The sequence below is a fragment of the Phalacrocorax carbo genome, chromosome 19 (assembly GCF_963921805.1).
Source record: "Phalacrocorax carbo chromosome 19, bPhaCar2.1, whole genome shotgun sequence".
NCBI classification, from domain to species: domain Eukaryota; kingdom Metazoa; phylum Chordata; class Aves; order Suliformes; family Phalacrocoracidae; genus Phalacrocorax; species Phalacrocorax carbo.
The window spans coordinates 3,791,884-3,819,630 of NC_087531.1; the positions used below are offsets into that span (position 1 = coordinate 3,791,884).

Consider the following 27,747-nt stretch of genomic DNA (forward strand, 5'->3'; position numbering starts at 1 on the left):
TTGTGCCTCAGCTAGCACCGTGGGGGAATCTGCATTAGTTTGTCTTCCTGCCTGATAGATTCGGGAGGGTGGGGACAGGGATGGAGCCACTGCGGATGGCACACATCCCTCCTGCTTTCCTCCTGTGAGGAAACCTCCCAGTTTAATTAGAGCCAGCAGGGAGAGAACCTCAGTCTTATTATTCCTTCACAGCAGGGCACCAGTAGCATTTCTTGGATGTCAAAAGGAGGATTAAATTAGTCTGCAAGTGAGATTTTTTTTTCTTTTTTCCTCCTTCACATCCCTCAGCTCTCTGGGAGGGTGTTAAGCCTCCAAAATCACTGTGGTGATCAATGCCTTTGACATGGCATGCAGTCCCTGATTACAGCAGAGCTCCCTGCCAGAGGGGTTATTTGCAGCTTTCTGGGCTGTGAATCTGTGGGTGGGTGGGTGGAGAAAAGTGGGAATGGAATTGCTTGGGATAATTGTACCCTTCCCAGGTGTAGTAACGAGTAAAGGAGGTTTCCAGAGGTGCGATCTTTGTGAAAGAGATGGGTGCTCCTTTCTGGCTGCGGAAGTTGCGGGACTTTTGGCAGGGGACAGGCAATGGCAGCTGGGAGTGAGCTTTGTTCTGCTGAGCTTGTCCTGGCAGGCAGAGCAACTGCTTCGTGGGGTTTTTTTTCTAGACTTGATGTGTCTGGAGAGGAACGTGCACTTCCCCAGCTCAGAGCCAGCTTGCCTTGGTGTGTGCTGGCACCCCAGGTGCAGAGCAGGCATCCAAAAAAAAGCAAGAAATCATACTCAGATAGGTTGCCCATCTGCAGGCAGCTACGGGGTGATAATATCCCTTCCAGCCTCTTCCATGTGCTCACCAGATACAGCGTGGCAGGGTGCAGGGCTGGGCCGTCCTGCCACGCTCTTGCTGGGTCCCATGGACCTGTGAGGGCTTTATCTAGGGATTAAGAAGGAGAATGAAATCCAGAGCTGAGCTGGGTGAACCAGGAGAGCAGCAACCCTTTCCTTTCCCCTAAATGTTAAGGGTGAACTACAGCAATTTCTCTTTGGCATCTTATGTCCTCTGCTGGACTATGCTTCCTCCGAAAGAGTTAAGAAAAGTCTTCCCTTGGTGCAACGAGGGCCAGAGAGGCTCTTGCCTTGTTTGTCAGCCTCTTGAATCGTCATCTTTCTTGGCCCTGCAGGGATTGATGCTGCGCAGCTCCGTGCTGGGTGCTCAGTTAGAAAAGCTCTCTGCGCTCCCCAGCCCCTTCTCCCCAACGTCTGTGCTGCCTCGGCAGCACTGAGCAGTTGCTGATGTCTCCCCGCTGAGATGCAAGAAGCTGTGCTCTGAGCAATGATGTTTGTGCTCAGCACCAGAGCTGGGTGCTTGGCCTACCAAGGGTCTTTGAATATGGGCCTTATTTATTTGTCCTCCCTGTTTTGGGGTCTGGAAATGGAATTTTGCTGAAACACTGAAGACCTTGTTCTTTGTAATAGCAAGCATTTCGTCTGCATGTCCTGCTTGGTAACTTGATTTTGGCGGGCTGAGCACGGTAGGTGCAGCCACTCGGCTGGTGTCGTGTCTCCGAGGGGTTTTAAAACTGGATGATTACCTAAACGGGGTTTTTTCCTTCCTCTGCCTCAAAAAAGTAAGGAACCATTTTGAATCCTCATGGGAGCAGGAGGGTTCAGAGGAAGAAAGACTTGATAAAATCAAGTATTTGATGCTGAAGTAAACAAACCTGTATTGTTCCTCCAGAACTAGATTTTTGACTACAAACATGAGAATTCCTGGCAATGTCCTGCAGCAGGCGTCGAGTGCTTGGGAGTCAGCGCCTGTTTCCTAGACTGCTTTTAAAGTCTGTATAGGTAATTTGCTGTTCATTTGGACCAGTTTGGGGCAAGATAATCAGTAATTTTGGCTGATCCTTATGTCCCGTGTCCCCAGGTGCTGCCATTTGCCTTGCCACACCGGCACAGGGCTGGGAAGGAAACATTCTTCTCCGTTTGAGCTGCAGGGAAGGACACTTTTAGGTGGATTTAATAAGGCACTTACTATCTCTCAGCTCGGGCAGTTGAATGGTGAGGTCTGGGGAGCAGGGGTCTTTTCTTAGACCAAGTAATATTTAGAAGAAAGCTGATCAGCCCTTCCCACAAATAGCCAAAAGCAGCCCTGTCTTTACAGCTTGTCAAACTTCTCAGCTTTTCACCAGTTTTAGAACCTGTATCAGAGATGCTTTGATAAATGGATATGAAAACTACCGTAACTTCTGTACATTTCTTTATCCTCCGCTTACAAAGAATTCAAAACCCCCGTGCTCCAGATCCTGAGCTCTTCCAGCATTTCCCCTAGGAGTGATGGTTTAGGGCTTTGAGAGGTCTCTGCTCTCTCCAGACTCTGTTCTTGTTCTGGCTGCTGAGCAGAGTGTGTTCATTCCTTGTTTACTTGCATTTTGCCATGTGTGAAACTGAAGCCTTGGCTCAAAATGGAGTCGAGAGACAATTCTGCTGCTTGCTTTTTCCAGCAAGCGTTGGAGTTGGAGCTGTGTGGTGTGATTTAAGGAGCTGCATAGCTTCTGTTATGTGAGGAATATCCTGACTGAGCTGTGCTCTGGGAGGGTGGGGGATGCTTGGATTTTCAGTGGGGCAGCGTTAGCAAAGAGCCACATCTTTTTGATGTGCTTTGGGCTGTTCCTGTCACCTCCGTTCTCTTGCAGATGCTGTCTGGACCACTCTTCTTCCCTTTCTGTCCCAGGGACTTATTGCATGAGGTGTAAGGAGCTTTAAGCAGTCAGCTACTGCCATGCCTGATTCCTCCCCCCTTGTTCTTTTTCTGCAGCTGGTCAGTGAGAAGGTTGGAGGAGCTGAAGGGACCAAGCTTGACGATGACTTCAAGGAAATGGAAAAGGTGAGTAGGGAACAAGAGAAATCTCCAAACTAGCCCATCTAACTCCTCTGTGACCTTGCCAAAGCCCTGAGCTGAACTTTGCTGCTGGGTCGTCTTGTCTTTCCTACAGAAAGTGGACCTGACCAGCAAGGCGGTTACAGAAGTACTGACCAGAACAATAGAGTACCTCCAGCCGAACCCAGGTGGGTCCCTTCCCTCTGCCCCCAGTTTTCTGGGGAAAGAGGCAGAGGGGGCAGAGAGACATCAGAGAGAGCTTGTTTGGCCCTGAGATATTGGTCACCAGCCCACGTCTGAGATGAGGCACGCTGCCTCCCCTGACCAGAGGTGTGCTGGGTCATCTCGTACGTGTGGCTGTCCTGTGGCCTCACTGGCTAGCAGGGTCTGGCTCTTGGCTAGCTGGCGCTTTGCGACTCAGGTGAAGATCCTGACACCCCTCTTGCCCTATGCTGTGTTCCTGAGCTGTAAGACACTGCTGCTGCTGTTGAACAGTGGAAGAACAGACGCATCTTTTGCCTTGGACCTAGAGAGGCCCTAAAAGGGACCCGCTTTTCTTGGGATATCCAGAAAAAGTGGTGGCTCTGGGCTGGGAAGGGGTGGCCGGTTTTGTAGGCATTGCCTCTGGAGCCTGCTGGCCTGCGTGCTTCCAGCCAGCTCGTTCAGAGAGCACTCCAGGGACTATGGGAGGGCTGGGGAAACTCCTTTGACCTTCACGGGCGAGCTGTGGGGAACTATTTTTGCTTGCTGTCTTGGAAAAGAAAGTTCTCTTTTTGTAGCGAATGATATTTCTGGTAGATGAAGACAATAGGGCTTCTTGGCTTTGGGCGTAGCTTTAAAAAGAAAAAAAGTTGGCAGTGGCCAGCAGCTGCTGGCAAGTCCAAGTAATTGCAAACATGGCTGTGGCTGTTTCTGTGCCAGCTTCCAGAGCCAAGCTAACCATGCTCAACACGATGTCAAAGATCCGTGGGCAGGTGAAGAACCCTGGCTACCCGCAGTCGGAAGGGCTGCTGGGGGAGAGCATGATCCGATACGGCAAGGAGCTGGGCGAGGACTCCAACTTCGGTGAGTGTTCCATTGGGCCAGCTCCCCCTAGGAGCTTGCAGATGAGATGGCAAAGGCTGCTGCCAAATTTCCAAGCTGTTGTTCTAAATTCTGGAAGGGCTGTGACCTTTTGTGTCACCTGACAGTACTGGGGGCTCTTAAAAGAGGTTTGAAGGCTTCCACCCAGGGCTGGCAGGGAAGGGGTGAGCAGAGCCCAAGTGTCCTGGATCCCAATCCATGGCATTATGTGCAAAACTACCTCTTAATGCTTTCTAATTAAAGACTGAGATAAATTCAACTGTAGGAAAAATTGCTTCCTTGCTTCTAAACTGAACAACGGTGATGTGGAAACTAGATTGAGCGAGATGCGGAGTTTTACGGTGCAGTTTCCAGCTAGAGCTCTGCTATAGGGAGGTTGAGGCCAAGAAATCTTTTTGCGTGGCAGTTTCTCATAACCATGTGTGACTTGCAGGGAGGAGGGGGGGGCGAAGCCTTTTGGTGACATCAATTTTAATCCACTAAAACATCAGCCTGTGCACATGACAGACCTGGTACAGTACACAGCTGTCCGATGGCTTCCAGCGCAGGGAGGAGCCTTCTTGCCTCAGGAAAATTAAAAAGCTCTGGCTACTTAGAGGGAGTGACGAAGGATTCTCAGGAGTGACTCTGGCCAGCTCCGAGCCCTGCATCTCTCTTGGCTTGCAGGAACCAGCGTTGTTCAAGGGAGCAAGGGGGAAGGAAGTTTTTAGAACACACCAAACCTGATTTCCTTTAATAGCCTTTCTTTAAAGGAACACTTAAATTGATAAATTTTTATGTTGGGACTGCATCCCTCCCTAGGACAGGTTATCTAGAGTTATGTCAAATGAAATAGCTCTTCTTGTATATTTATTTTTCCAGCTGGGCAGTAGAGTGATGTTTGCGCTTTACCCTCTATTTCACTTGTATATTCTTGTGTGCTAATGTAGTGCTGAAGCGATTGGTTTGCCAAGGCTGCACAGGAATAATATAATCTATAAATGGTTTCCACTGGCATAAAAAGCCAAGACTAGAAATGCTTTGCTGCAAGTCCATCTGGCTTAGCTGTTATTGTGGCAGGAGCCTTAGAATAGCATGAAATGAAATAGGTTTCAATAAGCAACTTTGAGCTCTCTGATTCAGAGGGGAGGGGAAGGGATAAGGTTGGCGTGGTAGAGGTTAGTGTCTAAAATGAGTAAAAGGCTGCAGGTTTGCTGCCAGCATCTGGGGAAACTTGAAAAGTTGGTCAGAGTGCTCTGGGCTTGAAATTGAACAAAAAGATGGCCAGGGTGGATCAGACCGAACGCGCCTCTGCCCCGGGCTTCTCTTGCCAGCAGTGGCCAAGGAGCAGAGCAAGGTTAAAGCACTGCATGGCCAATTAGCAGCTCAGTGACTCCCTGAGCTAACAGGGAGTATAAAAATATTGCTTTAAAAAATATTTTTACTTTTTCCTTCCTGTGTGTAGTTGGTAGAGATTGTTCCTGTTTTTCAGAGGAAGAAAAGGAAGCATGTTAATGAAGTGTCTTGTGTGGAGTCCGCACCAAGAGGCAATTGCCTGCTCTCATGCCGGGCACCGCTCGCTCCGTGCCAGGCTCGGAGATTTGCTCCAGATAGAAACGTGGGGACGGAGCTTGCACACGCTGGGTGTCTTGGCAGAATGGCTCTGCATGCAGCTGCCACAGACTTCGGCTCTGTTTAACTGGCTGGCCCCTTCTCCCTTCTCCCTTTCTCTTCCCTTCCTTTTCTCACTTGAAGGCGATGCGCTTCTTGATGCTGGCGAATCTATGAAGCGGTTGGCTGAAGTGAAGGACTCGCTGGATATTGAAGTCAAACAAAATTTTATTGATCCCCTCCAGAACCTGTGTGACAAAGACCTGAAAGAGATCCAGGTAAACACCACCATGTTTTTCCCTCCTCTAGTTTCTGGCCTCCCCTGGCTATAAGTGCATGTAACCGCTTGCTCTGTCACGGTGGGAACCAAGGACTCGCATAGGTACCGGCTCTGTTCCCCTGCACTGTGCGTGCTTTGTCTCTTCAGATTCACCAGTATTTTCCTCCCTGCTCAGTACCGCTGCTGCTACTGCTCCTGAGCAGCTCACAAGGCTGGATGCAGGTTTAAATGGTTCTTCGTTTACCGTGTTTTATGGAGGATGCTGTGGGAGTACATCCCAGCATGCGTTCTGGGCTTGCTGAATTTGGTTGTTTATGCTGCGAGCTCCCAGCCGTGTTACGTTTGGGCTGCCTGGCGTTAAACTCCAGAGTGTTCTCTACAGCTGTTGGCTCTATTCTGTTAGTAGCCTGGATCCTATAACACAACTTTCAAGCTACGAGCAAGCTTCCCCTGAGGTCTCTTATGCAGCATCTCAAGAAGGCCCTTCAGTGTCTCACCAGGGAGACGTGGAGCTTGGTAGCTCCCGTGTGCTACCACAGAGACAAGCCCATGCAAAGCACGGTCAGGTTTTGTAATAGGATCCATCCCAAGCTGTAACTCACAAGGCAGTTCTCTCGAGTGAATTTTCACTTACAGTGGTGTCCCGGATAAAATAACCACCAACTACTGTTTCAGTACTTACCTGTACTCCAATTCTGCAGGCTGCCATAGAGCTAATTTAAACAGCCCTTGCCCTAAGCAGTCAGGGGATGCAATGCCCAGAACCTGCATCCCAATTCCTGATCTCCAGAGATCCCTGTCACTCCTGGGGAGCTGAAAGTAGCAGGCCAACTCTTCATCTGCCCAAAAGGCTTGCATGGGGAACAGACTCACACTGCTCCCTGCAGTGTGTTCCTCCAGCTCTCAGCTGGAAGAGGGTGAAATCATATCACCATTTCAATTTGTTGAGGGTTTTTTTTCTTAGTAAAAAGCCCCCAGCAGCCACAGCAGTAATCCTCTGCCAAATTGAGCTTGGACGGCCCGCTCCTCCCTGTCACCTCGCAGCAGCTTTGCCTTGCAGCTCTCGCGTCCTGCAGCCTCTCTGGAGTCTGGACAAAGGTGGGAGCCACAGAAGCGTGTGCTCTGAGATCAGGTTTTGGAGGCGAATGAACTTGGCCTGTAACTAGAACTGCCTTCCCAGCAGGAGAGCTTGGCTGCTCCCAGTCTCTGGCTTTTCCTTCTTTTCCTTAACTGTTCATAACCATCCTCTTCCCAGCACCATCTCAAGAAGCTGGAAGGCAGACGCTTGGACTTTGACTACAAGAAGAAACGACAGGGAAAAATCCCCGATGAGGAACTTCGACAGGCCATGGAGAAATTTGAAGAGTCCAAGGAAGTAGCAGAGACCAGTATGCATAACCTCCTAGAAACTGATGTGAGTGCACCGGGGAGCGCCGGCTCCTCTGCCCTGGGCTGAGAGCTGCCGGGTGGGCCGTGTGTTCCTGTGTGTACAAGGGTGGGATCTCTCAGGGGATGCAGAAGTTAGACACTAATTTCCGCCCTCGTTTTTGCAAGCGTGGTTTTGCTGTGGAATACCCAGATCTGAGTGCCTAGCACGTGGCTTGGTGGGCATCTTATTCTTTCTGTAGTCCCTCTTCCTGGTCCAGCTCTGGGCCAGATGAGAGGCTGTGGCTTGTACCAAAACAGGTCTCTTCTGAGCGTGCTGGTGGGAGTAAGTTTGGGCAGGTAATGCAGCTTACTTGGGAAGGATTTGAACAGCTAGTGAAGCCCAGAGAGTGGTAGGAGGTGTCCTGTGTCCTGCTGAGTCTCAGCCAGTGCCTGAACTCTGGTGTCTGAAATCCCAAACCTTCTCCTCATGTCCCTGGAGAAGTTGCCCTTCGCACACCTTCCCCAGTACAGTCTCAGCTCCCGTGTGCAATGCAGCAGTCTCCTCTCAGCTGGGGAGAGCCATTCATCCCACCTTGGTGTGATTCTCGCAGATCGAGCAGGTGAGCCAGCTCTCAGCCTTGGTGGACGCCCAGCTGGACTACCACAGGCAGGCAGTGCAGATCCTGGATGAGCTTGCGGAAAAACTCAAACGCAGGTGAGTCCCAGGGTGCTGCAGGCACTCTCCGTTTTCACAGCCACAAGCTCTCCCAGTGATACCTGTCTGTAAATACCCGGCCATCCTCTATCACCTGGCCTTAAAGCTGCTTCTTGCAATCACTAGAGCTTCAATCCAGACCTCCTTCAGGCTGGAGGGAGCCATGCCAGCTGCACAACTTGTCAGAATGTGCCAGTCATTGAAAGCATCTGAAACAAAAGCCCTGTGCTTGCACTGTGGGCAGCTGGTCTCTGCTGGGCTGAGCGCTGCCTGAACTGGGGTGTGCTGCTCCCCGGGGGGTGGAGTTCGATTTGGCAGGGGTGGAAAAAGAGGGCGAAACCCCCTTCAAGCCAGGGATCACAGCTCCTTGGACTGTGGGCACTGAGCATGGGAGTGTCCCCCAAGAAGTGCCTTTTGGCCAGACCCAGGATTGAGTCAGAAGCTACATCATGCTGTTGGTGCAGATGGCTCAGATGTCACGAGCTGGACATGCCTGGCACCCTGCGTCACCTGCAGCCACCTAGCCTAGAGTCCTTGTGCCATCAGCTTCAGTTGTGGATAAGGAGGGTACCTGGAGATTGGCCGTGGTTGTGGTCCAGAAAGGTCCATGTCAGGGGTTCCTAGTTGCTCTGAGGACCGGAAAGTGGATGCAGCGTGGTGGGGGTGATGTGGTGGCCACAGGCCCGTGGAAGAGCACGTAGATCACCTCATTAAAGGAAGGCATCTGTAAGCCCCCTGCCAGACCCCTCATTTTTCAGCAAGCCCTACTCTCCCTTCTGTCTGTGTGGTGGTCCCTGGTAGACCCTGCGCAAATGTGGCACTGCCATGTGTGCTCTGGAGTTCTGAGCCACATGAGCCTGTTGGTGAAAGGCAGATATATGTCTGGCATGCAGGAGCAGGGAGAGCCGTGAAGTGCCTGGTCTTGCTGCTCTCCCTGCCCCTCCTCGAGTGCCTGACCTTTGCAGCGGCCCCAGGGCACGTACGGCTGCTGCCAAGGTGCCAAGGACCACAGAGGTGCTGTTGAAATACCAAGCGAGCTGGTTCACACGACTGCCATGGCTTGCATGCTCGTTGTTCCTGCTGCTCTGTCTCACTGAGCAAGCATCTCCCCAAACCCTGGCCAAGGAAGGAGAGGTGGCTCCGTTGCATCTGGGCCTTTGCTGTGGAGCTGGGGACATACATGCCTTCCTCAGCCTGGCGCGGGTGGCTTGGACAGAGCCCGGGCAGCCTCTCTGCTTCTCAGGGGATTTGGCGATGCTGCCCCGCTGTTCTTTCCTCATAGAAGAAACTGCTGAGTGGATCCCGAGTTTGGTTTGAATTAAGAAGAGCTGGGAGGATCCTGCCAAGTGTGAGCCTTCGAACTGTAGCACGAGTGTCCTCTGCTGGCCTGAATTGCCTGAGACACCTCCGTAGCAAAGCCTGGGCATGTGGCCCTCTCGAAGGGCCAGGTCCCAAACCCTGGGCAAGATCTATCTTCAAAACACCCCAGCACAGAGGGTTGTGCAGATTCTTGTCTACAAACCAGTTTGCTCCCCTGTGTAGCCACCAAGGAGAATAAATATCATGTTGATCTCATCATATTCTGTTTCATACTTCAATTTATCCACGTTTCTTTTCCTTCTTCCAGAATGAGGGAGGCCTCCTCGCGCCCCAAGCGGGAATACAAGCCCAAACCCAGGGAGACATATGACTTCGGAGACACTGACCAATCTAATGGAGGCTTCTCTTGCAATCCTACCCCCAAAGTCTCAGGTAAAGTTGTCCCGTGTGTGTGCACACAGGTGCCTTGGAGCAGCCTCCTGGGCACGGAGGGGAACTACTCTGCCTGGAAATGATGTTTCTGGTGTGCTGGATGTGCCTGCACAGGCTCTGAAAAAGTCAGAAATGCCTCTAGACTCGGGCTGTTTTCTCTTGGGGCCCAGCAGCCTTCGTTACATTGGCTTTGGGATTGTCCCAGCGGGGTCTCCAGCCCAGGCCACTCGCCTGTAGTGCCCAGTCAGTGCCAGCAGTGGCAGACAGAAAAAAAGAAGCATGTATTCCTCCCTGTCTTCCATCATGCTGCATTCATCCCTCTCTGGTCCTGGCGAGGCAGGCACGTTTCTAACACAGCATGTGGGCTGCCCTTTTTCTCCTAACAGAGACCCTTCCTTTAGGCCCTGCCTTTCCCTCTCTCCAGTTCACATTGTTTTAAGCATGTCTCTTTTTGTTTGGAAGCAGCTTCCTCCTCTTTCCGATCCGACAAGTCGTCCCGGGCCTCCGTCAGGAGTATCCGTGAGTTTCCTCCCTCCGCAGTGCATGATGTGTGACCACCTCTCCCCACCCCTCCTCGCTTCTCCTTCCATGGCACTGCTGCTTGGAGCTGCTAATACCTCCGTGCTGAGCCTGGCCAGCAGACCAGCCCAGCTAAGCTGAGCTAAGCCCCAAATTAAAACAGCCGTGCTATATTGGTATTTACCACACCAAAGGTGGGGATTTTGCTCACCCGTAGGAGTCGTAGCAGCTATCATCACACAGGCATGTCCTGCGTGAGGCCACAGGGATCAGATGCTCTTCCACGAGGTGTCAGACATCCCGAGGATGACCCATTCTTGTTATAAGCTTGGATCTCTCCCACTCCTGCTCGTGCTACCCGCCCCGTACCCCGCTGCTGAAGGCTGGGGGGAGCAGGTAGAGCCTGGGCACGCTAAGCGGGTTTTGTGGCCCCAGCTGGGCAGCAAGGAGGTTGTGACGGTGGGGTCTGCAGGTCAGCATTCCTGCTGATGGAACCCGGGGGGTCCTGCTGGGGCCCTGAGGCCAGGCTGCGTCTGTGGCTCGGAGGCGTTGCAGTGGGGAAAGCTTGCGGTGGTGCAGCAGTGGGGCAGGAGGACTTGAGGAGCCTGGTGTAGGGGAAGTGCTGTGGTGGTGGGACCAGCCTGGCATTTTGGGAAGTTGTCTCAAAAACGTGAACCTGCTTGGCTGCCGCTTTTGGTGTTTTCTGAACTCTCTTAATGCTGGGTCCTTTCTTGCTGGGGATGTTCAGCAGACCAGATGTGCTGGCTGCCATCCGTGCCATTTCCCCCTGCCCTGGCTGGAAGAGCTCTAGGTGCAGAGCTGTGCAGGCTCTGGAGCAACAGGGAGGGGAACGGGGGCCCTGCAGACCCTGGGGGCCTGTATTAGCTCGTTCCCTTTTCAGTAGGATCCCTACAGCTGCAAAGCTGAGTGCTTGCCCATCCCAAAACATTAGTGCATAGACAGAGCAAGCAGCATCTTTCCCTGCTATAAAAATATCCCCTTTGCAGTCAAGAGGTCTGATGCTTAAATCATGGAGCTGAGATGTGGGAGACTTCAGTTTTCTCCCCATTTTTTTGGGGGGGCCTCGCACACATCACCGAGCTGCTAATTGACTTGAACCCCTCTGCCCAGGGAGGCAGTCGCAGTCCTTTCCCACCCATCACCCTCGGGGTGACCTCTCTAAAGGGACCTCCAGGGTCCTCCTCCACCCCGTACTGACACCTAGCCCCACTGTTGACTAACTGGTGAACTGCACGGTGGCTCCTCTCGTCTCTGGAGGAATAATGTGGCTTTTCTAATCTAATTTGGGGGTCATCCAGGCAGGAACAAGCAGCACGGTGCTGAAAGTGGGAGTCTGCTTTGGGAGAAGCCCACAAAGGACATGGTTGCAGCAAGATGGCAGAGGAACTAGTGAGCTGAAAGCCAGTGAGGAGTTTAAACTGAGTTAATGCTTTACCATCGTGGGGGCAAAGTGAAGGGCCAGCTTCTCCCCGGCAGGGCAGAGCCGGCTCGTGAAACCAGTTGTGTAAGATCTGGCAGAGCTGACGATCCCGCGCTGTGTCCGCATCTGGTGTGGCAGGAATCCCCAGCATTGGCAGAGCTGGGGGCTTGGGGAAGGAGGTGTGCAGGGGGTCCAGCTGACCTCTCCCCCCTCCGCCTCTCCCCGCAGCCCCCCTGGATCAGCCCTGCTGCAAGGCTCTCTACGACTTTGAACCCGAAAACGACGGCGAGCTGGGCTTCAAGGAAGGTGACATCATCACCCTGACCAACCAGATCGACGAAAACTGGTATGAGGGCATGATCAATGGCCAGTCGGGCTTCTTCCCCCTCAACTATGTGGAAGTGCTGGTTCCGCTACCTCAGTGAAACGGCATCGCTCCTGTCCCCCCTCTGTGCTCATGCGGGGCCGAGCCTCCATTCCACCTCCATCCTGACACTGGCCCTCTCCGGCGGCAGGGCCATACGAAGCAGCCCCCAGCCTCACCGAGGGGCAAGACCTTTGACCCTCCCCACCCCATTGAACACTACCCCTCTCCCCACGGATGCCCAGCCTCCTTACAGTCCAACACCAATGTGGGACCCCAGCCCTCCCCGCTCCTGGGGGCTCAGGGGAGGGATGCCGTGACACAGCAACACTACACCCCCCCATCAAACACTAAGCCAGCCCCACGGTGCGGGTGCTGAGCCCTGCCTGGGGCTCTGTGCCATCCCTCTCTGCCCCAAGGGGACGGAGCAGGGATGTCCCCTGCCCGCTGTTAGCCCTCTGCACGCTCCCTGCAGAGCTTGACTCCAAAGGGGGTGGCTGCTCACTTCTGCCCTTGATTTTAAGTAGTATAAGCCAGGTTGCTTCTGGACCTTGGGCTTTTCCTACTACACGCTCTACCAAGTCCATCAGAGCTGGGGAAAAATTTGAGGGGGGTGAAACTGAACGACAGCCCAATTCACAGGGTCTACCCATGGCAGGTTGTGGCTCCTTTCCCCCGAGGCTCTGCGCTTACTCCCCGCGGGGAGCCGTCAGCACCCCATGCTGCAGGGCCAGGGCTCACAGCTGCAGGGCTGGAGCCTGGCCGATCCTCACGTGCCTTCCCCGCGCCCCCACCGCTGCCCCGCAGCGACCCTCCTTGCAGGGCGAGCGTCGCGTCCCTCTGCCCCTGGGTTCGGTGGGAAAAGGTATCGTACATCTCGGTGTGGCTCCTGCCACCCCTTAGCCCTGGGCCTCCCTGTGCGTTCCTCATGGCGGGGGTCAGGATGGGGCCTGGCAGCGGCAGTGCTCACCCCATCTCTCACTTGACTCCATGGTTTTCCTTGCTAGAAAAGTGGTCTCTTCTCCCCCTTCCTCAGCCTTGGCCGGGCTCCGGCACCTCTCCTCGGCTAGCACAGTCCCTGCCCGGCCAGGGGCCGAGCCCCAGCTTGGCCCTGTCCCTGCAGCACGTCCCTGTCCCTGCTGCTCCTGGCTCCTGTTACAGTTACACAGCCCCTTTTTAATGATTTTAACCTTGCATGTCGGTGTATGTCCAATCCCCTGCCGCGCTGTGCTCCGAGCAGGCTGACCAGTGACCCTGGTCCCAGACACGGGGGGCACAGGGCAGCTCCCCCTCGCTCCCAGCAGTGTAGGGAGCCCAAGGGACCAGTGTCCCCAGGGCTCTCGCCTCTGTCCCCTCCCTGGTTGGTACTGGGGTCACATCCTGGGAATGCTGGCTCCCGCTCAGGTGGATTGAAATACTTTTTGTAAGCTGGGACAACTTGCTAGACCTTTTTTTTTGGTAATGGTTTCTCCTGGTTTTTAGGGGGAAAAAACGACGACCCACAAATCTTGACTTGTATCTCTGAATGAAAGTATTAAATGTTTTCTTCTTTCTAATGGCTGCATCCTCTCTGTGAGTGCGAGACTGGGCTTTGGGGGGGCCACGGCGGGATGGAGGAGTAGCCCCAGACAAATGTCCCCCTGATTCAGCCCCCAAAACCAGGCAGCTGGATGGTGCCTGCAGCCTGCGAGGCCACCGGCACCATCCCTTACCGCAGCACTAGCTGGATGTCCCCGCGCCAGCAGAGCCGCATGCTGGCCACCTCTCAGGAACTGCTCTTTAATCAACTACCACTTCCACAAACAACTTATAGCCGAGACACCCACCACCGCTACCACCACCCTCCCCTCCACCGCTGCCCGGGACACCCCAGCAGCCGCTCTGGGGCAGGGCAGGAGCCGGCGGGGGGCCGGGACCCCTCGGGCGAGCTCCCTGGAGCAACGCAGTGTCCCTGCAGCACTGCCCTGTGCCGGGTCTGGGTGAGCTCCTTGGGTGTGGGGGGGCTGCTGGGGAGCCCTGGCTGCTGGGGAGGCACCTGGTCCGAGTCAAACGGGGGGCTCCTGGACCCTCAGCTGCTGAGCTTGAGGAGGCTGTAGATCTGCTCCAGGATGTGGGTGAAGCTCTGGTCTTTGGGGGTGTGGGAGGCCAGGGAGCCCTGAGGGGGGGGTGCAGCCCAGTTAATTAAAACAGTGGGGTTGCTGGAGCTGAAGCCCCAGCTAAAGCCCCCTCCCCATCCAGCACAGCAGAGGAAGCCCCCTCCTCACCTTCAGCTTGTCCAGGTAGGTCTGATCCTGACTCCACAGCTCTTGAAACTTCACCAGGTCGGGGGCTCCCTTGTAAAACTCCACCAGCAGCATCTGGGGTGGGGGGAGAGAGGGGCTGCAGGCGCCAGGGCTGCCCCAGGGTCGGGCACGTGGCCCCCCCACCCACGCGGCACCAAGCCCTCGGCAGCACGGCAGGGATGGAGAAGAGGTTGTCATCGTCACCGGGACTAACAGCAGGACGGGGACGGGTGGCGAAGGCCCCACCAGCCCGTGGCGGGGTCAGGGAGTTGTCCTTGCTGGGGTGGATGGGGTTTTTAGGACCCCCACCCCACACTCACCATCTCCTGCAGGACATCGTTGGTGAGGAAGCCATCCTGGATGTAGGCCACCTCCACGTCCATGGGGATGCCATAGTCATTGGGCCGTTGCTGGAGGATGGGAGAGCAGGGTCACCCCACGGCACTGGGGCCACCCCCACCCCCCACTGGGCCAGCAACCACTTACCTCTGGCGGCGGCATCACCCAAAAGGGCGCGATTTTGGACTCCACACCGGGGTTGCCGTGATAATAGGGTCCTGGGTGGGGAGGGCAAAGATGGGGCTGACACGGGGGGGTGATGGCAGCCCCAGCACCACCAGGACCCCAGGGACCGAGTGCCTACCGCAGATGAGGGCCAGGCAGGGCTGGAAGCCGTTGCCGCTACCCTGCAGCTTGAGCTGATAATCCATCTGCGCATCGATGTCGTGCAGGGAGGGCAGTGCGGGGCCGAAGGGGTGGCTGTGGTACCAACCCACCAGCGACAGTCCCCGCAGGAACAAGCTCTGGCAGATCTGGGATGGGCAGATGCTGTGGGTCTGGGTCCCCTGGGACCCCCGGGATCCCCCACCCCACCCTGGGGATGATTTACCTCCTCCTCCACGGCGCCAGCGGCTTCAGCATCGCCCAGGCGGGTCCGGCATGGGAAGGCTCGCAGCACTGTCAGCACTGGGAGGGGCATAGGGGTGGGTGGCTCCGCCGGGGGCTGTGGGGGCCACCCACAAACCCACCCCACTACCTACGCTGCGTGTTGGTGTCCCACCGCCCACCCAGGTAGCCCACCACTTCACTCCGTGTCAAGTGGCTGTGGAAATCCTAAAGGAAACAGTTAAAATTAACAATTTGGACCCAAAACGATGCTGGGGACAACCCCTTCCCTGCGGCTGTCCCCAGCACCATCAGAAATGTCCCAGCCTGTCCCCCCACGGGGAGGGGACGCACCAGGAGCAGGAGGACGTTGCTGGAAATGGCCACGTTGAAGGGCTGGAACTTGTTGATGGCGGCGAAGGACATAACTTCCACCAGGGTCTGGGGGTTCCTGGAAGAGCCGCAGCACCACTGCCACAGCCGCCCCCCGCCCCTCCTGCACCCACGTGGGGCTCGGGTCCCCGTCGCACCCTACCTGGCTGAGTCGTGGGTGCCCAGGGTGCAGTAGCGGACAGGCACCCGGGGTTTGCTCTCCAGCCTTTTCCCTGGGGGGCCATGATCTGTGAAGCACAGTGCCCTGTCACCGCTGCCGGGCTGCCCAGGGTCCCCCGGGACCCCCGCGCCACCTTACCCGTCCCTGCCGGCTCTGCCAGGCTCTTGCACTGCTGCTTCTTGCTCTTCTCCTCTGTTTTTTTGGTAGCTGCTGGCTCCGGCACGGGTGCCCGACCCTCTCTTGTCGCCTCCTCCTCTTCCTCCTCAGGCATCTCCTCCTCCTCGCCCTCGCTGGCCAGGCTCTGTGAGCAGTGCAGGATTGACACCCACCTCACCAGCTGCACTGGGGGGCACCCAAGGGTCCTGGGGGGGGGGTCCCAACCCACCTCCTCAGCTGGCGGCGCATTGGGCTGGTGCTTGTGCAGCCAAGCGGCTTTGTACTGGTCCAGCTTCTGGCCCTTGTAGCGGACGGACGCCCAACCGCACCCCGACTTCTTGGCGGGGTTCACCAGGCGCTTGCAGTGGGTCGCCCAGGCACTGGGTGAGTTGAAGACCTGCCCCGTCTCCTGCCACATGATGGTCCCATCCGCTCCCAGGTCCCCCACGAACTTCTTGCCCTGGGGAGCCTGGGGTGAGTGGGGAGGCACCCACCGGTCCCCCGTCCCCAGTTCCTGTCCCCCACCGTGTCCCCGCGCCAGCCGGGCTCACCAGGTAGTAGATGGAGAGGACGCCGCGGGCTGGCTCGAGGAGCCCATCGCGGAGCAGGACGCGGAGGGTGATGCCGCGACGAGTGAGCACGGCCCCCCGCGCGCCCCCCGCCGCCTTCGCCCCGCTCCCAGCCTCCGGCTCGGCCTCCGCCTCATCCAGCCCCGGCTCCAGCTCATCCTCGTCCTCCTCCAGACACTCGTCCCCACCGGGGGAGGCAGCTGCCAGCGCTGCGGGATGGGACACGCCATGGGGGGTCCTCTCTGGGGGCAGCACCCGTGGGTGTTCCTCCAAGAGCACCCTTGGGTCCTCCCCCTCGTGTCTGCCTGTGGATGGGGACACTAGGACAGGGATGCACAGGGACATGGGGACAGGAAGACGTGGACATGGGGACACAAGCATGCAGGGACACCGGAAGAGAAGACACAAGGACACGGGGGGGGGGGGGGGGGGGGCGGAAGGATGGACCCAGGGCCAGGAGGACTCAGGGACAGGGGAATGGGGGAGAGGGGACCCAGGGCCAGGAGGATGGAGGACACTGAAGGAGGGATAGGGGGTGATGTGGGGATGTGAGGACTGAGGGACATGATAGAGGACTAGGGGACATGGCTGGGGGGGACAGGGCCTAGGGCACACAGGCCATGGGGCCAAGGCTGGGGGACAGGGGGACATGGGGACAAGGCTCTCCTGGCCCAGCAGGTCCCCAGAGCCTGGTTTGAGATCGGGGGGGGTGTGCTCCCATCCCTGTCCCACGGGTGTTGCGGGGTGCCCCCATTCCTGCCCCACGGGTGTCCCGGGGTGTCCGCATCCCTGCCCCGTGGGTGTCCCGGGGTGTCCCCATCCCTGCCCCGTGGGTGCCCCAGGGTGTCCCCATCCCTGCCCCGTGGATATCCCGTCGGTGCCCCCATCCCTGCCCCGTGGGTGCCCCAGGGTGTCCGCATCCCTGCCCCACGGGTGTCCCGGGGTGACCGGCCCTGTGCAGGCGTGCACCGAGGGTCCCGCGTGTCCGTGCCCTTGCGTGTGCGTGTGCGCGCGTGTCCGTGTGCGCGTCCGTGCGCGAGCATGCGCAGGTGCACACGTGTGTGCACGGGGGCGGTTGTGCACGCAGGTGCATGTGCGTGCGCGGGGCGTGTGCGCCCGGCCGCTGCGCGCGTCCGTGCGCGTGCCCGTGTGTCCATCCGTGCGTGCGTGCCCGGTACGTGCCCGGTGCGTGCCCGCGGGGCGCGCGCCCGCCAGTACCTGCCATGCTCCGCTCCCGCCGCTCCCGCCGCTCCCGCCTCCCCCGGTGCGCGCGGCGGCAGCGCCACGTGATGGGGCGGCTCCGCGCGCCCCGCCCCGCCCCGGGGGGGGAGACACACGACACACGGACACAACACCGGCACCGGGGACGGACGGACACTTGGACGGGAATCTGCGGCGGGGTGCGGGGCAGCCCCGCACCTGCCGCACCGGGGGGGACGCGGATACAGAGACCCGCACCGGGGGCCTGACACACCCCCCCTCCCGCCGCCCCGGGACCGCAGGGCACCCCCCCCGCTTCCCGGCGGGGCTGCCGGGCGCCCGGTGCCTGCGGCGGCGGCGGGCGGGGATGGCCCCGGCCCCGGCACAGCTACGAGGGCTTCGTGGAGAAGCGGGGGTCGCGGGACCAGGTGGGCCGGCACCTCCCGGGACCGACCCCCGGCACCCCCGGGATCCCCGGACCGAGCCCCGGCACCCCCGGGACCGACATCCGGGACCCCCCGACCGAGCCCTGGCACTCCGGGAACCCACCCCCGGGACCCCCCAGGACGTCCAGTCCGAGCCCCGGCATCCCCGGGACCGACCCCCAGCAACCCCCCGGACCGACCCTTGGCACCCCCTGGCACTGACCCCCCTCGGGACCGACAGCCGCCCCCCCGGTCCCCTCCGCCGCCCGGGGTTGTCCCGGTGCCCCCCCGCAGCCCCCGGTGCCGGTGCCCGGTGGCGGAGCTCAGTCCCGTCCCACCCTGCAGGGCTACCGGAGGGTCTGGGCCGGGCTGCGGGGCCTCACGCTCGCCTTCTACGGGGAGCCCCGGGACTGCGAGGTGGGGGGGGGCCTCCGGGCAGCACCCCTTGGCAGGGACCCCCGGGTGGGACCCCCGGATGGGCTGCCCTGGCCAAGTCCCTTGAGACACTCCCGGTCCGTGACCCCCTCATGGGTTTCCCCCCCCAGACTGAGACACCCATTAGCTGGGACCCCCTCAGGGTGGGTACCCCTAGGCTGGGCTGGGACCCCCAGTACATCACACCTTTGGGTGGGACCATGTGGGTTCCCCCATGATGGGGCAGCCCCACCCCCGCCATGATCCCCTGGGGCTGGAACCCCAGGATTGGGATTCCCCCCCAAAGCTGGGGCCCCAGAGGACCCCTAGGACTCCTGGGCCAGTACCCCCTCTCAGTGGGCTCCCCCAGGTGGGACCCCCGTGTCTGGGACCCTCTCAGGGTGAGCATCTCCACCCTGGTACCACTGCGATGTCCCGGGGCTGGGACACCCGAGGTAAGACCCCTGGGATGGGAACTGTGGGTGGGATTCTCAGGCCAGGGCCCCCTCAGGGTGGGACCCCCAGGGTGGGATCCCTGGGACCTCAGAGATGCCCCTGGGCCAGGACCCCCTCAGGGTGGGCTCCCTCAGGGTGGGCTCCCCCAGGCTGGGACCCCCAGGACAAGAAACCTTTGGGTGGGACCAGGTGGGTTCCCCCATGTGGGTTCCCCAGGGCCAGGACCCCCTCAGGGTGGGCTCCCCCAGGCTGGGACCCCCAAGGTGGGACCCCTGGGCCAGGACCCCCCCCCATGGGGGTGAAGGTAGGAGCCCAGGCTGGGGCAGGGTAAGGGGCAGGGGGTCAGGGTGGGGAGTGGCCTGGGGGAGCTGAGGCCTGGCGCACTCGTGGCGGTGGTGGTGATGGGGGTGGGTGGGTGGGTGGGGCCCACGCTTGGGTGCCCCCAGCCCCTGGAGGTGCTGGACCTGGGCAAGCTGGTGGCAGCTGAGGCTGTGGGGATGGGAGGTGATGCTGAAGGTGATGGGCACACCATGGGGGGGCACAGGGTGGTGGAGGGACGTGGTGGGCACCAGGCAGGGCAGAAGGGGGGCTGGGGGGTGTAGTGTCCTTGGTGGGGTGCTGGGGAACAGAGCGGTCTGGGGCTGTGGAGGGGGGCGCAGGTGGGGGACATGGAAGGCATGGAGGGGCAGAGGCGACGGGGTTTGGGTGATCAGAGGGACACGGGCATGGGGGGGAACAACAGTCAGGGCTGGGGGAAATGGAGGGCAGAGGGGACAGGGTTTGGGGATGGGGGCACTGGGGGGCATAGTGGGCAGGATTTCAAGGGACAGGGGGCACAGGGGACAGGGGCCATGGGGTGCCATGGGAGGGCACAGGGGGCAGGATATGGGAACAGGGGCCATGGAAGGCATGGGAGGGCACAGGGGGCAGGATTTGGGGACGGGGGCCATGTGGTGCCATGGGAGGGCACGGGGGCAGGATTTGGGGACGGAGGCCATGGGGTGCCATGGGAGGGCACAGGGGGCAGGATTTGGGGACAGGGTCCATGGGAGGGCACAGGGGGCAGGATTTGGGGACAGGGTCCATGGGAGGGCACAGGGGGCAGGAATTGGGGACAGGGAGCCACGAGGGGGCACAGGGGTCAGGATTTGGGGGTACAGGGCATGCAGAAGCAGAGGGATGGGGTTATGGGATGCAGGGGACAGGCTTAGGGGGATTTGGAGGCCAGGGGGGACACAAGGGACAGGGTATGGGGACACAGGGTGCAGGGGACAGGCCACCCCCATGCCCCCCTCCCTGTCCCAGCAGGCGGAGAGTGGGGAGCACAGGAGATGTGGCAGGGGTTCATCCTGACCATGGCACGGGGCGCTGGCCCCCAGGGGGTCACAGCAGCAGTGACCCTACCGTGCCCATCGCCCTGCATCCCCCCTGCAGATGAAGGTGCCCACCGACCTGGCGGGACTGCAGGGCTACCCCCGGGTCCCCCACCGTCCCCAGTTCCCCGCCACCCCTGGGTCACCCGCTACCCCCAGCCCTCCCAGCCCCGCACTGTCCCTGTGAGTCAGGTGGGTCTGGGGCCGTGGAGGGGTCTCCATCCTCACTGGGATGTGCTGGGGAGCAGCATGGCTTGGGTGGTGTGGCTGGGGGTGGCCTGACGTGGCCACGGGTGACGGGGCAGGGCTGTCCCCAGGGTGCCCAGCTGCCTCTTCGAGGTGACGTGCCTGGAGGCCAAGCAGCTGCTGGAGCGGAGTGCGAGCGGGGGGATCATGGTGCTGTGCCCTGGGGGGCACAGCCGGGGTGTCTCCATCACTGCGCGTCAGGAGATGAACGGGTGAGTGGGGGGCACCGGTGGGGGGACAAGGGGTGGGTGGCATTGCGGCACGGGTCCCCATGTGAGCCGTGTCCCCTTGGGCATGGGTCCCCATGCGAGGGGTGTCCTCCCAGGGCGAGGGTCCCTGTGCAAAGGGTGGTCCCAGGGTGCAGGTCCCCGTGTGAGGGGTGTCCCTGGGGCGAAGGTCCCCATGCAAGGGGTGGCAGCCCCCACTGACGCAGCCCTCGGTGCTGCTGAAGCACAAGGTGAACCATGTGGACCAGGGCTACGTCACTGACACTGATACACTGTTGAGTGACGGGGGACAGGGACACCCCCTTCCTGGGCACCCACCTGAGCCCCTGGGATGGGCCCCACAAGAGCTGAGACCCCTGGGCTGCGAGTCAAGGGATTGGGACCCCCAGCACCTAGGACACTTGGGGCCTAGGACCCACAGGGACTGGTGCCCATGGGGTCCGACAACCCCAAGGCTGGGCCCCCCGCAAAGGGCTGGGACTCCTAAGGGCTGAGACCCCCAAGGGACTGGGGCCCCTAAGGGCTGGGACACCCAAGGCTAGGATCCCTGGGAACTGGGACACCTAAGGCTGGGACCCCTAAGGGGGTGTGACGAAGGACCTGGGACCCCAAAAGGACAGGCACCCCAAAAGGGCTGGGACACAAAGGGCTGGTACCCCTAATGGACTGGGACACCCCAGAGGGCTGGGATCCAAGGAGCTGGGACTCCCCCAGAGCCCAGGAGCTGTAGGCAGGGAATGGGGGACTGCAAGGGGGGGACAAATGGGGGTCCCTGAGTGATGCCACGTCCCCCCCAGTATCACTGCTCCTCACTGCCCGAGGTGGTGCAGTACTTCGTGGAGAGCAGCAAGCTCAGGCTGCAGCCCCCGCACCGCGAGTACAGCCTGTGGCTTGGGGGGCCAGGGCGGAGAGCTACGGGGGCTCAGCAGGGTCTGGGGGTCCTGCAGGGTGGTGTTAGGAGCAGTTATGGGTGGCCAGGGTGATGAAGGGCATCTGCAGGGGGGTCTTTGGGGTGCCTGGGGGTTGCTGGAGAGTTGCATGAGTGTTGGGGTGACTTGGGTTGCTGCTGGGGTGTCACATCTGGCATGGGAGGTCGGGGGGGGGGGGGGTGTTTGGTGGTGTCAGGGGCAGGCAGAGGATCCATGACAGCCCCCCCACTCTGCTCCAGAGCTCATGGAGATGGATGGTGAGAGCAGGGAGGAGACCCAGGGGGTGTGTGAGCCCCCCTCAGCTGCCCCTGCACCCCAGCCCTGTGGCCTCAGTTCACTGAAGCCATCACTGAGCCCCTGTCACCCTGCACTGCAGCCCCTGGGTGGGGGCAGGGGACCTTCCCCCCATTTGGGGCTATCCGAGATGAGCAGACCTCCATGAACAAGCAGGGTGAGGTTGGCTGGGCTTGGGGAAACTGAGGTAGGGAGGGGACACCCCCATGGTGACCCTGACCCTTCTCCACAGGTCAGCGAGACCCCCAGAGGTAGGCTGAGCCCTGCTGCTCCCTCATGACCATGGGGGGGGGGCAGGTCTGGATGCCTGGCAGGGGAGAGGCCTGGAAGAGGGGGAACAGGAGGGGGTGCCAGGACCCAGATGCCTGGGTCCTCTCACCAGCCCAGGGGGGCAATGGGGATGAGTGGTGGAGCAGCGTGGTCCCTCTGAGGGGGCTGGTGGGGGGGAAGGAGGGGGCCTGGATGCCTGGGTCCTCTGCCCAGCTCACCCCCCCCGGCCCCATGGTGCAGGCATGGTGGAGGAGCTCACCTGGGAGCGCCCCGAGGGCTGGGGTGGCACTGGGGTGGGGTGCAGGCAGCACAGCCCAGGGAGGGGGCAAGCAATGGACCCCCAACCCACATATTTGGGGGGCATCACCCCAGGCACCATCCCAAATAAAGACACTGCCCCGCTCGGCCCTGTCCCGGCTCCTTGTGCTCTGGGAGTGGCACCGGCAAAGCCCCCCCCCCCCCCCCCCCCAAAACCCCCTTCCCCACCTCGGGCTGGTGCCAGCCAGCGCCCTGTGCCCCAGTCACGGCTGCATCACACCTACATCCCAATTTATTCTTCAGGCCAGAAGCAGCTCTCAATGGCGAGGGGTGACGTGCCCAGCCCGGTGCCAGCGATGGAGGGGTGGCACAGAGTCAGAGTGGGGTCAGCTGGCGGGGCTGTGGGTGCTGGTGCACCCCAGCTCTGTGGGCTGGCACAGCCCTGCCAGTGCAGTGTATGGGGGGGGTCTGGGGAGGTGGTAGGGGTACATTCAGTGCTCTTGCCTGGGGGGTGCCCACGGTGGGGGGCACGGCTCTAGGGCAGGCTGGTGTTGGAGCTGCTGGCCGTGCTGTTACGTTTCTGGAGGCATTTCACCGCACTGGGCACCTGCAAGCCTGAGGAGACGTGGAAGCTGCCGCACCAGACCTGCGGGCACAGAAGTGTGGCTGGGCTGGAGGGGAGGGCTGGCACAGGGATTGGGGGGGCTGAACCCCCCAGCCAGCAGCCCCAGAGAGCTGCGCAGCTCTGCCTGCCCCTTACCGTGAAGGCTGGCAGCACCGGTTGTGTGAACTTGGCCTTGAAGGTGTGGAGCAGCTGCTTGGTCCTGGCGTTGTAGAAGGACAGGAACCCTGCGGGCACGGGAAGGGGGACAAAGAGGGGGCTCACAGGTGGGGACAGGGCTTGCAGACCCCCAACACAGTGTCCGTGGTGGTGGCAGTGCCTATGATGGTGGCAGTGCCCGTGGTGGTGGCAGTCCCTGCGCCCATCCCTGGCACTGCCCCGTCCCCCACCCACCTTCATGGAAGTTGCAGTAGATGCCGATGCAGTCAGGCACGGGCACGTCCAGCACCTTGGCCTTGTTGGCGTGCTTGGCGCTGAAGCTGACCTGCAGCCAGTTGTTGAGGTGGAGGCACCAGGAGGCCGAGGTTTTGCCCAGCTGATCGAATTTGCCCAGGCTGCGATATGCCACCCCCACACCGAAAGCTTTGCTGTCCCGGTCATACCGCACCTCCCAGTAATGGTCATCGCCATCGATCAGTGTGTCACCTGTGGGCATGGGGCACAGCTCTACCTGGTGCACCCACAGGGTGCCCTGTCCTGTCCCCAGCCCTGCCAGGTCCCCACCAGTACCCAGTGGGTGCCCCTGGCTCTCACCCAGAACCGTGTAGGACTCGGCGGTGAAGCGATCTCTGCCCCCGCGCCCCGAGGGCATCCTCTTGGGTGACTGCACCACCCTAGGACAGATGGATGCCGGCAAAGAGGGCTGGGACGGCATTACCCAGGGTGGGAACAATGCTGGGGTGACAAAGGGGGGTGACATTACCTGGCAGGCGAGTTGGCGGGTGAGGCCGTCCTGCCCTTGCCATCCTTCTCGCGTGCCTTGACGTCCTGCACCTTGCCACCTGTGGCGTCCCACTCCACGCTGAGCTCCTCCACCCGCAGGTTCTGGTGGCACGTGCTGGCGTCCAGCCGAAATATGAACGCTGGGGACAGCCACTGTCAGCGCGTGTCCCCCCCCCGCCTGGCACCAAGGTGTTGTGGACCACTGGCACACTTGGGAAGGGGCAGCCTGGGGTGGCATGGGGGGGGGGTGACACATGTTCTGCCACCCCCGGTACCCACCTCTCGTTTCCAAAGTGACCGGCTCGGAGAACTCGCCCGCTACAGCCTTGTTACATGCCCGTACCCGAAAATTCATGTACTTCATGTCAAACTTCAGCCCTGCGGGTACAGCGGGGTCACAAAGTCAGGCATGGTGGGTCATCATGGCCCCCATGTCCCCTGCAAAGCCTGGCACTGCCACCCAGCCCCCTGGAACAGCCCCAGAACCCTGCCACCTGCAGTGCCTGCTCCCACCCCAGCACGTTTGGGGTTGCTTTTGCCCCATGCCCTCACCAGAGAGGGTGTACTCGGTGCCCTTGATGCCCTCGACCACCATCCAGGGCTGGTCCTCCTTGGCACGGGGTGGCCCCTCGAAGTTGGTCTTGCGGTACTCCAGCACGTAGTGGTCAATCTTGCTGTCCTCGTCAGGCATCCTCCAGGCCAGCGTCACACAGTTATCGGCCACCAGCGACTCCGTCAGGTCGATCTCAGGGGTGCTGGGCACTGCCCGTGGGAGTAGCCGTGCCAATGTCCCCCCACCGCTGCAGCCCTGATGACAGCCAGGGTGTCCCCAGCACCCCCAGGGCACCCATAGGTCCCATGGGCTCAGCACCTGGAGGACCCACGGGCACAGCACCCTAGGGACCCCACGTGTGGCATCCCAGAGACCCTGGGCATGGCACCCGCTGCACCCCCAGGCACAGCATCCAAACCCCCTCATCCCTCCATCCCTGGCACCTTCTTGCCCCTCTGGATGGGCGTACCACAGGGTGCCCGAGGCCTGGCACCCCCCCCAGCTCCTCACCCCATCCCCTGGCACCCAGCGCACCCCTTAAACCCTGGACCCCCGTCCTTGCACTGTCCCCTTGCCAGGCTGGCACAGCCCTCCGTGCCCCCCGCACTGCCCTTCCCTTGCGCTGGGAGAAACCCGGGTGCCGTGCCCCGTGTCCCCGTCACCCGCTGCCTGCAGGCAATACCTGGCAGGAAGGCGAGGGCCTGGAGCAGGCGGCGTTCCTGGGCAAAATCCACCATCAAGTGGCTCATGTTGTCGCTCACCTTGGCCTTGAGCGAGAGGCGGAAGGCGGGTGCCATCGTCACACTGCACGAGGGACACGGGGCCGAGGGTCAGCGGGGCTGGGAGCCAGACACCCACCCAGCCCTGACTGCTCACCCCCTGCCCTGCGTGGCCGTGGGGAGGTGGGGAGGGTGGGCAGGGCCACCCCAGCACCCACGGTACACCCACTGCAGGGCCCTGGCTGGGAAGAGGGTGGGGGTTAGTGGGACTGGGGGGCACAGGGGTACCGTACCTATCCTTGATCTGTTTGGCAGCCTTGCGAGCGCAGAGGAAAAGAGGAGGAAAAAAAATAAGCAGGTGAGACAGCAGTGCCAGGAGCCAGCGCGGTACAGCGTGCCCAGACTCCTGCTCCGGTGCCAGCATGGCAGAGCGTCCCTGCTGCGGTACCCCGTGGCACCGCATCCCCGCCGTGGTACCCCAGCACCCCTGCACCCCTGCCGCAGCACCCCCATGGCGCAGCATGCCATACGCCTGCCGGTGTCCCCCGTGTCCCTGCCATGGTGTCCCCTTTGTCATGGGAAAAAGGGACACCAAGCGACTCTGGGCAGGTGGGGGATCACCCCGGCAGGGGTCTCCATGCTCCTACTCAGCCCTGCAGCGGGCGCAGCCAACCCAGCATTGCCCCAGTGCCCAGCGCAGAAAGAAAGGAGGGTACCCGCCCGGGGTGAGCGCAGCCCCAGGGTGGCATTGACCAGCCAGGGGGGGGGCGGGTCAGGACACCCCTGGCATGGGGGGGCAGCCGGTTGGGGACATCCCCCTGCGCCGGCGGGGACGCACCTGGGGGAAGTCATGGTGGTTGGCCGTCTCCAGGGCCTGGTTGGCCGCTTCCAGCAGCTCCTCTGAGCTCTCCAGGGCCTTGGCGCAGGCAGCCAGCTGGGCCTGGCATGGGGAGGGGAGAGGGGCAGCGGTGGGCGAAGGTGCTGGGGGGGGGGGGGGGGCACGCAGGGTGGGCGCTGACCTGCAGCTCATAGGTACGGCTGGCGCGGTCCTGCTTGATCTTCATCAGCATCTCGTCCTTCAGCTCGTCCAGCAGCGCGTACAGCGACTGGAACTCGCCCTCCAGGTCCTCCTGCGCCCGCGATGAGTTGGCCTGGTCACAACACCATGGGGGTGGGGGGGTCAGCAGGGTGACACCCCACCCGAGTGTGGGACCCCGGGGTGGGAATGGGCGTCCCAAAGGGGAGGGCAGGGTCCTCGGTACCTCCACATTCTGCATCATCTGCTTGAGGGAGTAGATGAAGTTCTGGATCTCCTCATTCTTCACGGCCAGGGTGGTGATGATCTTCCGCAGAGCCTCCTGCCCGGCCCCCCCCGCCCCCGGTCAACGCCCCCCAGTCCCCGCCTCCCCTCCGCCCCCCCCGCCGTTCCCCCACTCCCCACCCCTGCCGGGCCCTGGGGACCCAGCGGCCAGGGCTCTGCTGGCATGGCGGGGGTGGGATGACTTGGCAAGTGTGAGTGTGTGTGTGTGTGTGTGTGTGTGTGTATGTGTGTGTGAGGGCTGAGCGAGGGCAGCGAGGGGGACATCCCTGCACCCCTCCATCCCTCGCTCCTGCTCCCCCATCCCTCCTGCACCCCTCCATCCCTCCCTCCTGCTCCCCTCCATCCCTCCTGCACCCCTCCTGTATCCCTCCTTCCCTCCTTTGCCATCCCTAACCCCTGCATCTCTCCTTCTTCCACACCTCCATCCCTCCTTCCTCCAGACCTTCATCCCCTATGATCCTTCTTCCTTCATCTCTCCTTCTCCATCCCTCTGTTCCTCCTCCCTTCCTCCCTCCTCTTCCTCCATCCCTCCTTCCATCCCCCCTTCCTCCATCCCTTCGTCTCCCTCCCTCCATCTTCAACCCCCCCATCACCCCCCCCCCTCGCCCCCGACCCGGCCCGGCCCGGCCCGGCCCGGCCCACCTGGTCGCCCATACCGGGCCGGCGCCGCCGCCGCTCGGCCCCGCCGCCACCAACAAAGGGGGAGCGGCGACCCCGGCCCCGCCCCGCCCCGCCCCGGCTCCGCCCGGCCGCGGGGCACGACGCGAAGCGTAGTCCGGCTGCAGGGAGGGGCTGGGGGCGTGGCCTCGGGCCGGGCCCCGCGGCATGCTGGGAGATGTAGTCCGGGGGGCGGGGTCTGAGGAATCCCCCCGGGACTGGGCCCCGCCCCTCCAGCAAGGGGGAGCCTCAGACCCCCCCGGAAAACCTGTGTTTCCCCCCGCCCCGGGGAGGGAGACCTGCTGACACCCTCCCAATGCAGCACCCCTCACTCCAGGAAGCCCCCTGGGCCAGAACCCCCCCACCCCAAGGCAGGGGCACCACTGGGCCCCCCGGGGATGTGGCA

General features: G+C 60.8%; 3 protein-coding genes across 8 annotated transcripts in view; 1 reads left to right on the forward strand and 2 right to left on the reverse strand.

The window, feature by feature from the left end:
• Window positions 1-13,546, forward strand: part of SH3GL1 (SH3 domain containing GRB2 like 1, endophilin A2) — a 28,978-nt gene extending 15,432 nt beyond the window's left edge. Inside the window, exons 2-10 of one of the 3 annotated variants that reach the window (XM_064469312.1) lie at window positions 2,816-2,884; window positions 2,994-3,066; window positions 3,800-3,943; window positions 5,696-5,829; window positions 7,087-7,245; window positions 7,811-7,914; window positions 9,542-9,666; window positions 10,129-10,185; window positions 11,855-13,546. In XM_064469312.1, the coding sequence (XP_064325382.1) occupies window positions 2,816-2,884; window positions 2,994-3,066; window positions 3,800-3,943; window positions 5,696-5,829; window positions 7,087-7,245; window positions 7,811-7,914; window positions 9,542-9,666; window positions 10,129-10,185; window positions 11,855-12,051 (1,062 nt within the window). In that variant the 3' untranslated portion in view covers window positions 12,052-13,546. The remainder of the gene's footprint in view (window positions 1-2,815; window positions 2,885-2,993; window positions 3,067-3,799; window positions 3,944-5,695; window positions 5,830-7,086; window positions 7,246-7,810; window positions 7,915-9,541; window positions 9,667-10,128; window positions 10,186-11,854) is intronic. The other 2 variants (XM_064469313.1, XM_064469314.1) reach the window with 2 other exon arrangements.
• Window positions 13,547-13,755: 209 nt separating this feature from the next.
• MPND (MPN domain containing) lies at window positions 13,756-17,173 on the reverse strand. Of its 2 annotated transcripts, none has more exons than XM_064469305.1 (12): window positions 16,418-17,173; window positions 16,096-16,335; window positions 15,849-16,011; window positions 15,693-15,777; window positions 15,512-15,608; window positions 15,313-15,385; window positions 15,162-15,238; window positions 14,916-15,084; window positions 14,759-14,829; window positions 14,593-14,682; window positions 14,255-14,347; window positions 13,756-14,145 (listed from the first exon to the last, which is right to left on the reverse strand). In XM_064469305.1, exons 1-12 carry the CDS (start codon window positions 17,084-17,086, stop codon window positions 14,059-14,061), a joined length of 1,914 nt encoding a protein of 637 aa, XP_064325375.1. In that variant the 5' UTR covers window positions 17,087-17,173; the 3' UTR covers window positions 13,756-14,058. The 2 variants fall into 2 exon arrangements, with proteins under 2 accessions (XP_064325375.1, XP_064325376.1); XM_064469306.1 differs by having other exon boundaries at window positions 16,096-16,326; window positions 16,418-17,169.
• A 5,625-nt stretch (window positions 17,174-22,798) lies between these two features.
• On the reverse strand, window positions 22,799-27,400 carry FSD1 (fibronectin type III and SPRY domain containing 1). Of its 3 annotated transcripts, XM_064469524.1 has the most exons (13): window positions 27,327-27,400; window positions 26,626-26,721; window positions 26,383-26,514; window positions 26,202-26,303; window positions 25,657-25,679; window positions 25,327-25,448; window positions 24,644-24,853; window positions 24,371-24,469; window positions 24,072-24,231; window positions 23,903-23,982; window positions 23,543-23,794; window positions 23,288-23,376; window positions 22,799-23,173 (listed from the first exon to the last, which is right to left on the reverse strand). In XM_064469524.1, the coding sequence occupies exons 1-13, from the start codon at window positions 27,336-27,338 to the stop codon at window positions 23,063-23,065; spliced, it is 1,488 nt and encodes a 495-aa protein (XP_064325594.1). In that variant the 5' UTR covers window positions 27,339-27,400; the 3' UTR covers window positions 22,799-23,062. The 3 variants fall into 3 exon arrangements, with proteins under 3 accessions (XP_064325594.1, XP_064325595.1, XP_064325596.1); XM_064469525.1 differs by lacking the exon at window positions 25,657-25,679 and having other exon boundaries at window positions 24,644-24,783; XM_064469526.1 differs by lacking the exons at window positions 25,657-25,679; window positions 26,626-26,721; window positions 27,327-27,400 and having other exon boundaries at window positions 26,383-26,511.
• Between the last annotated feature and the right edge of the window lie 347 nt (window positions 27,401-27,747).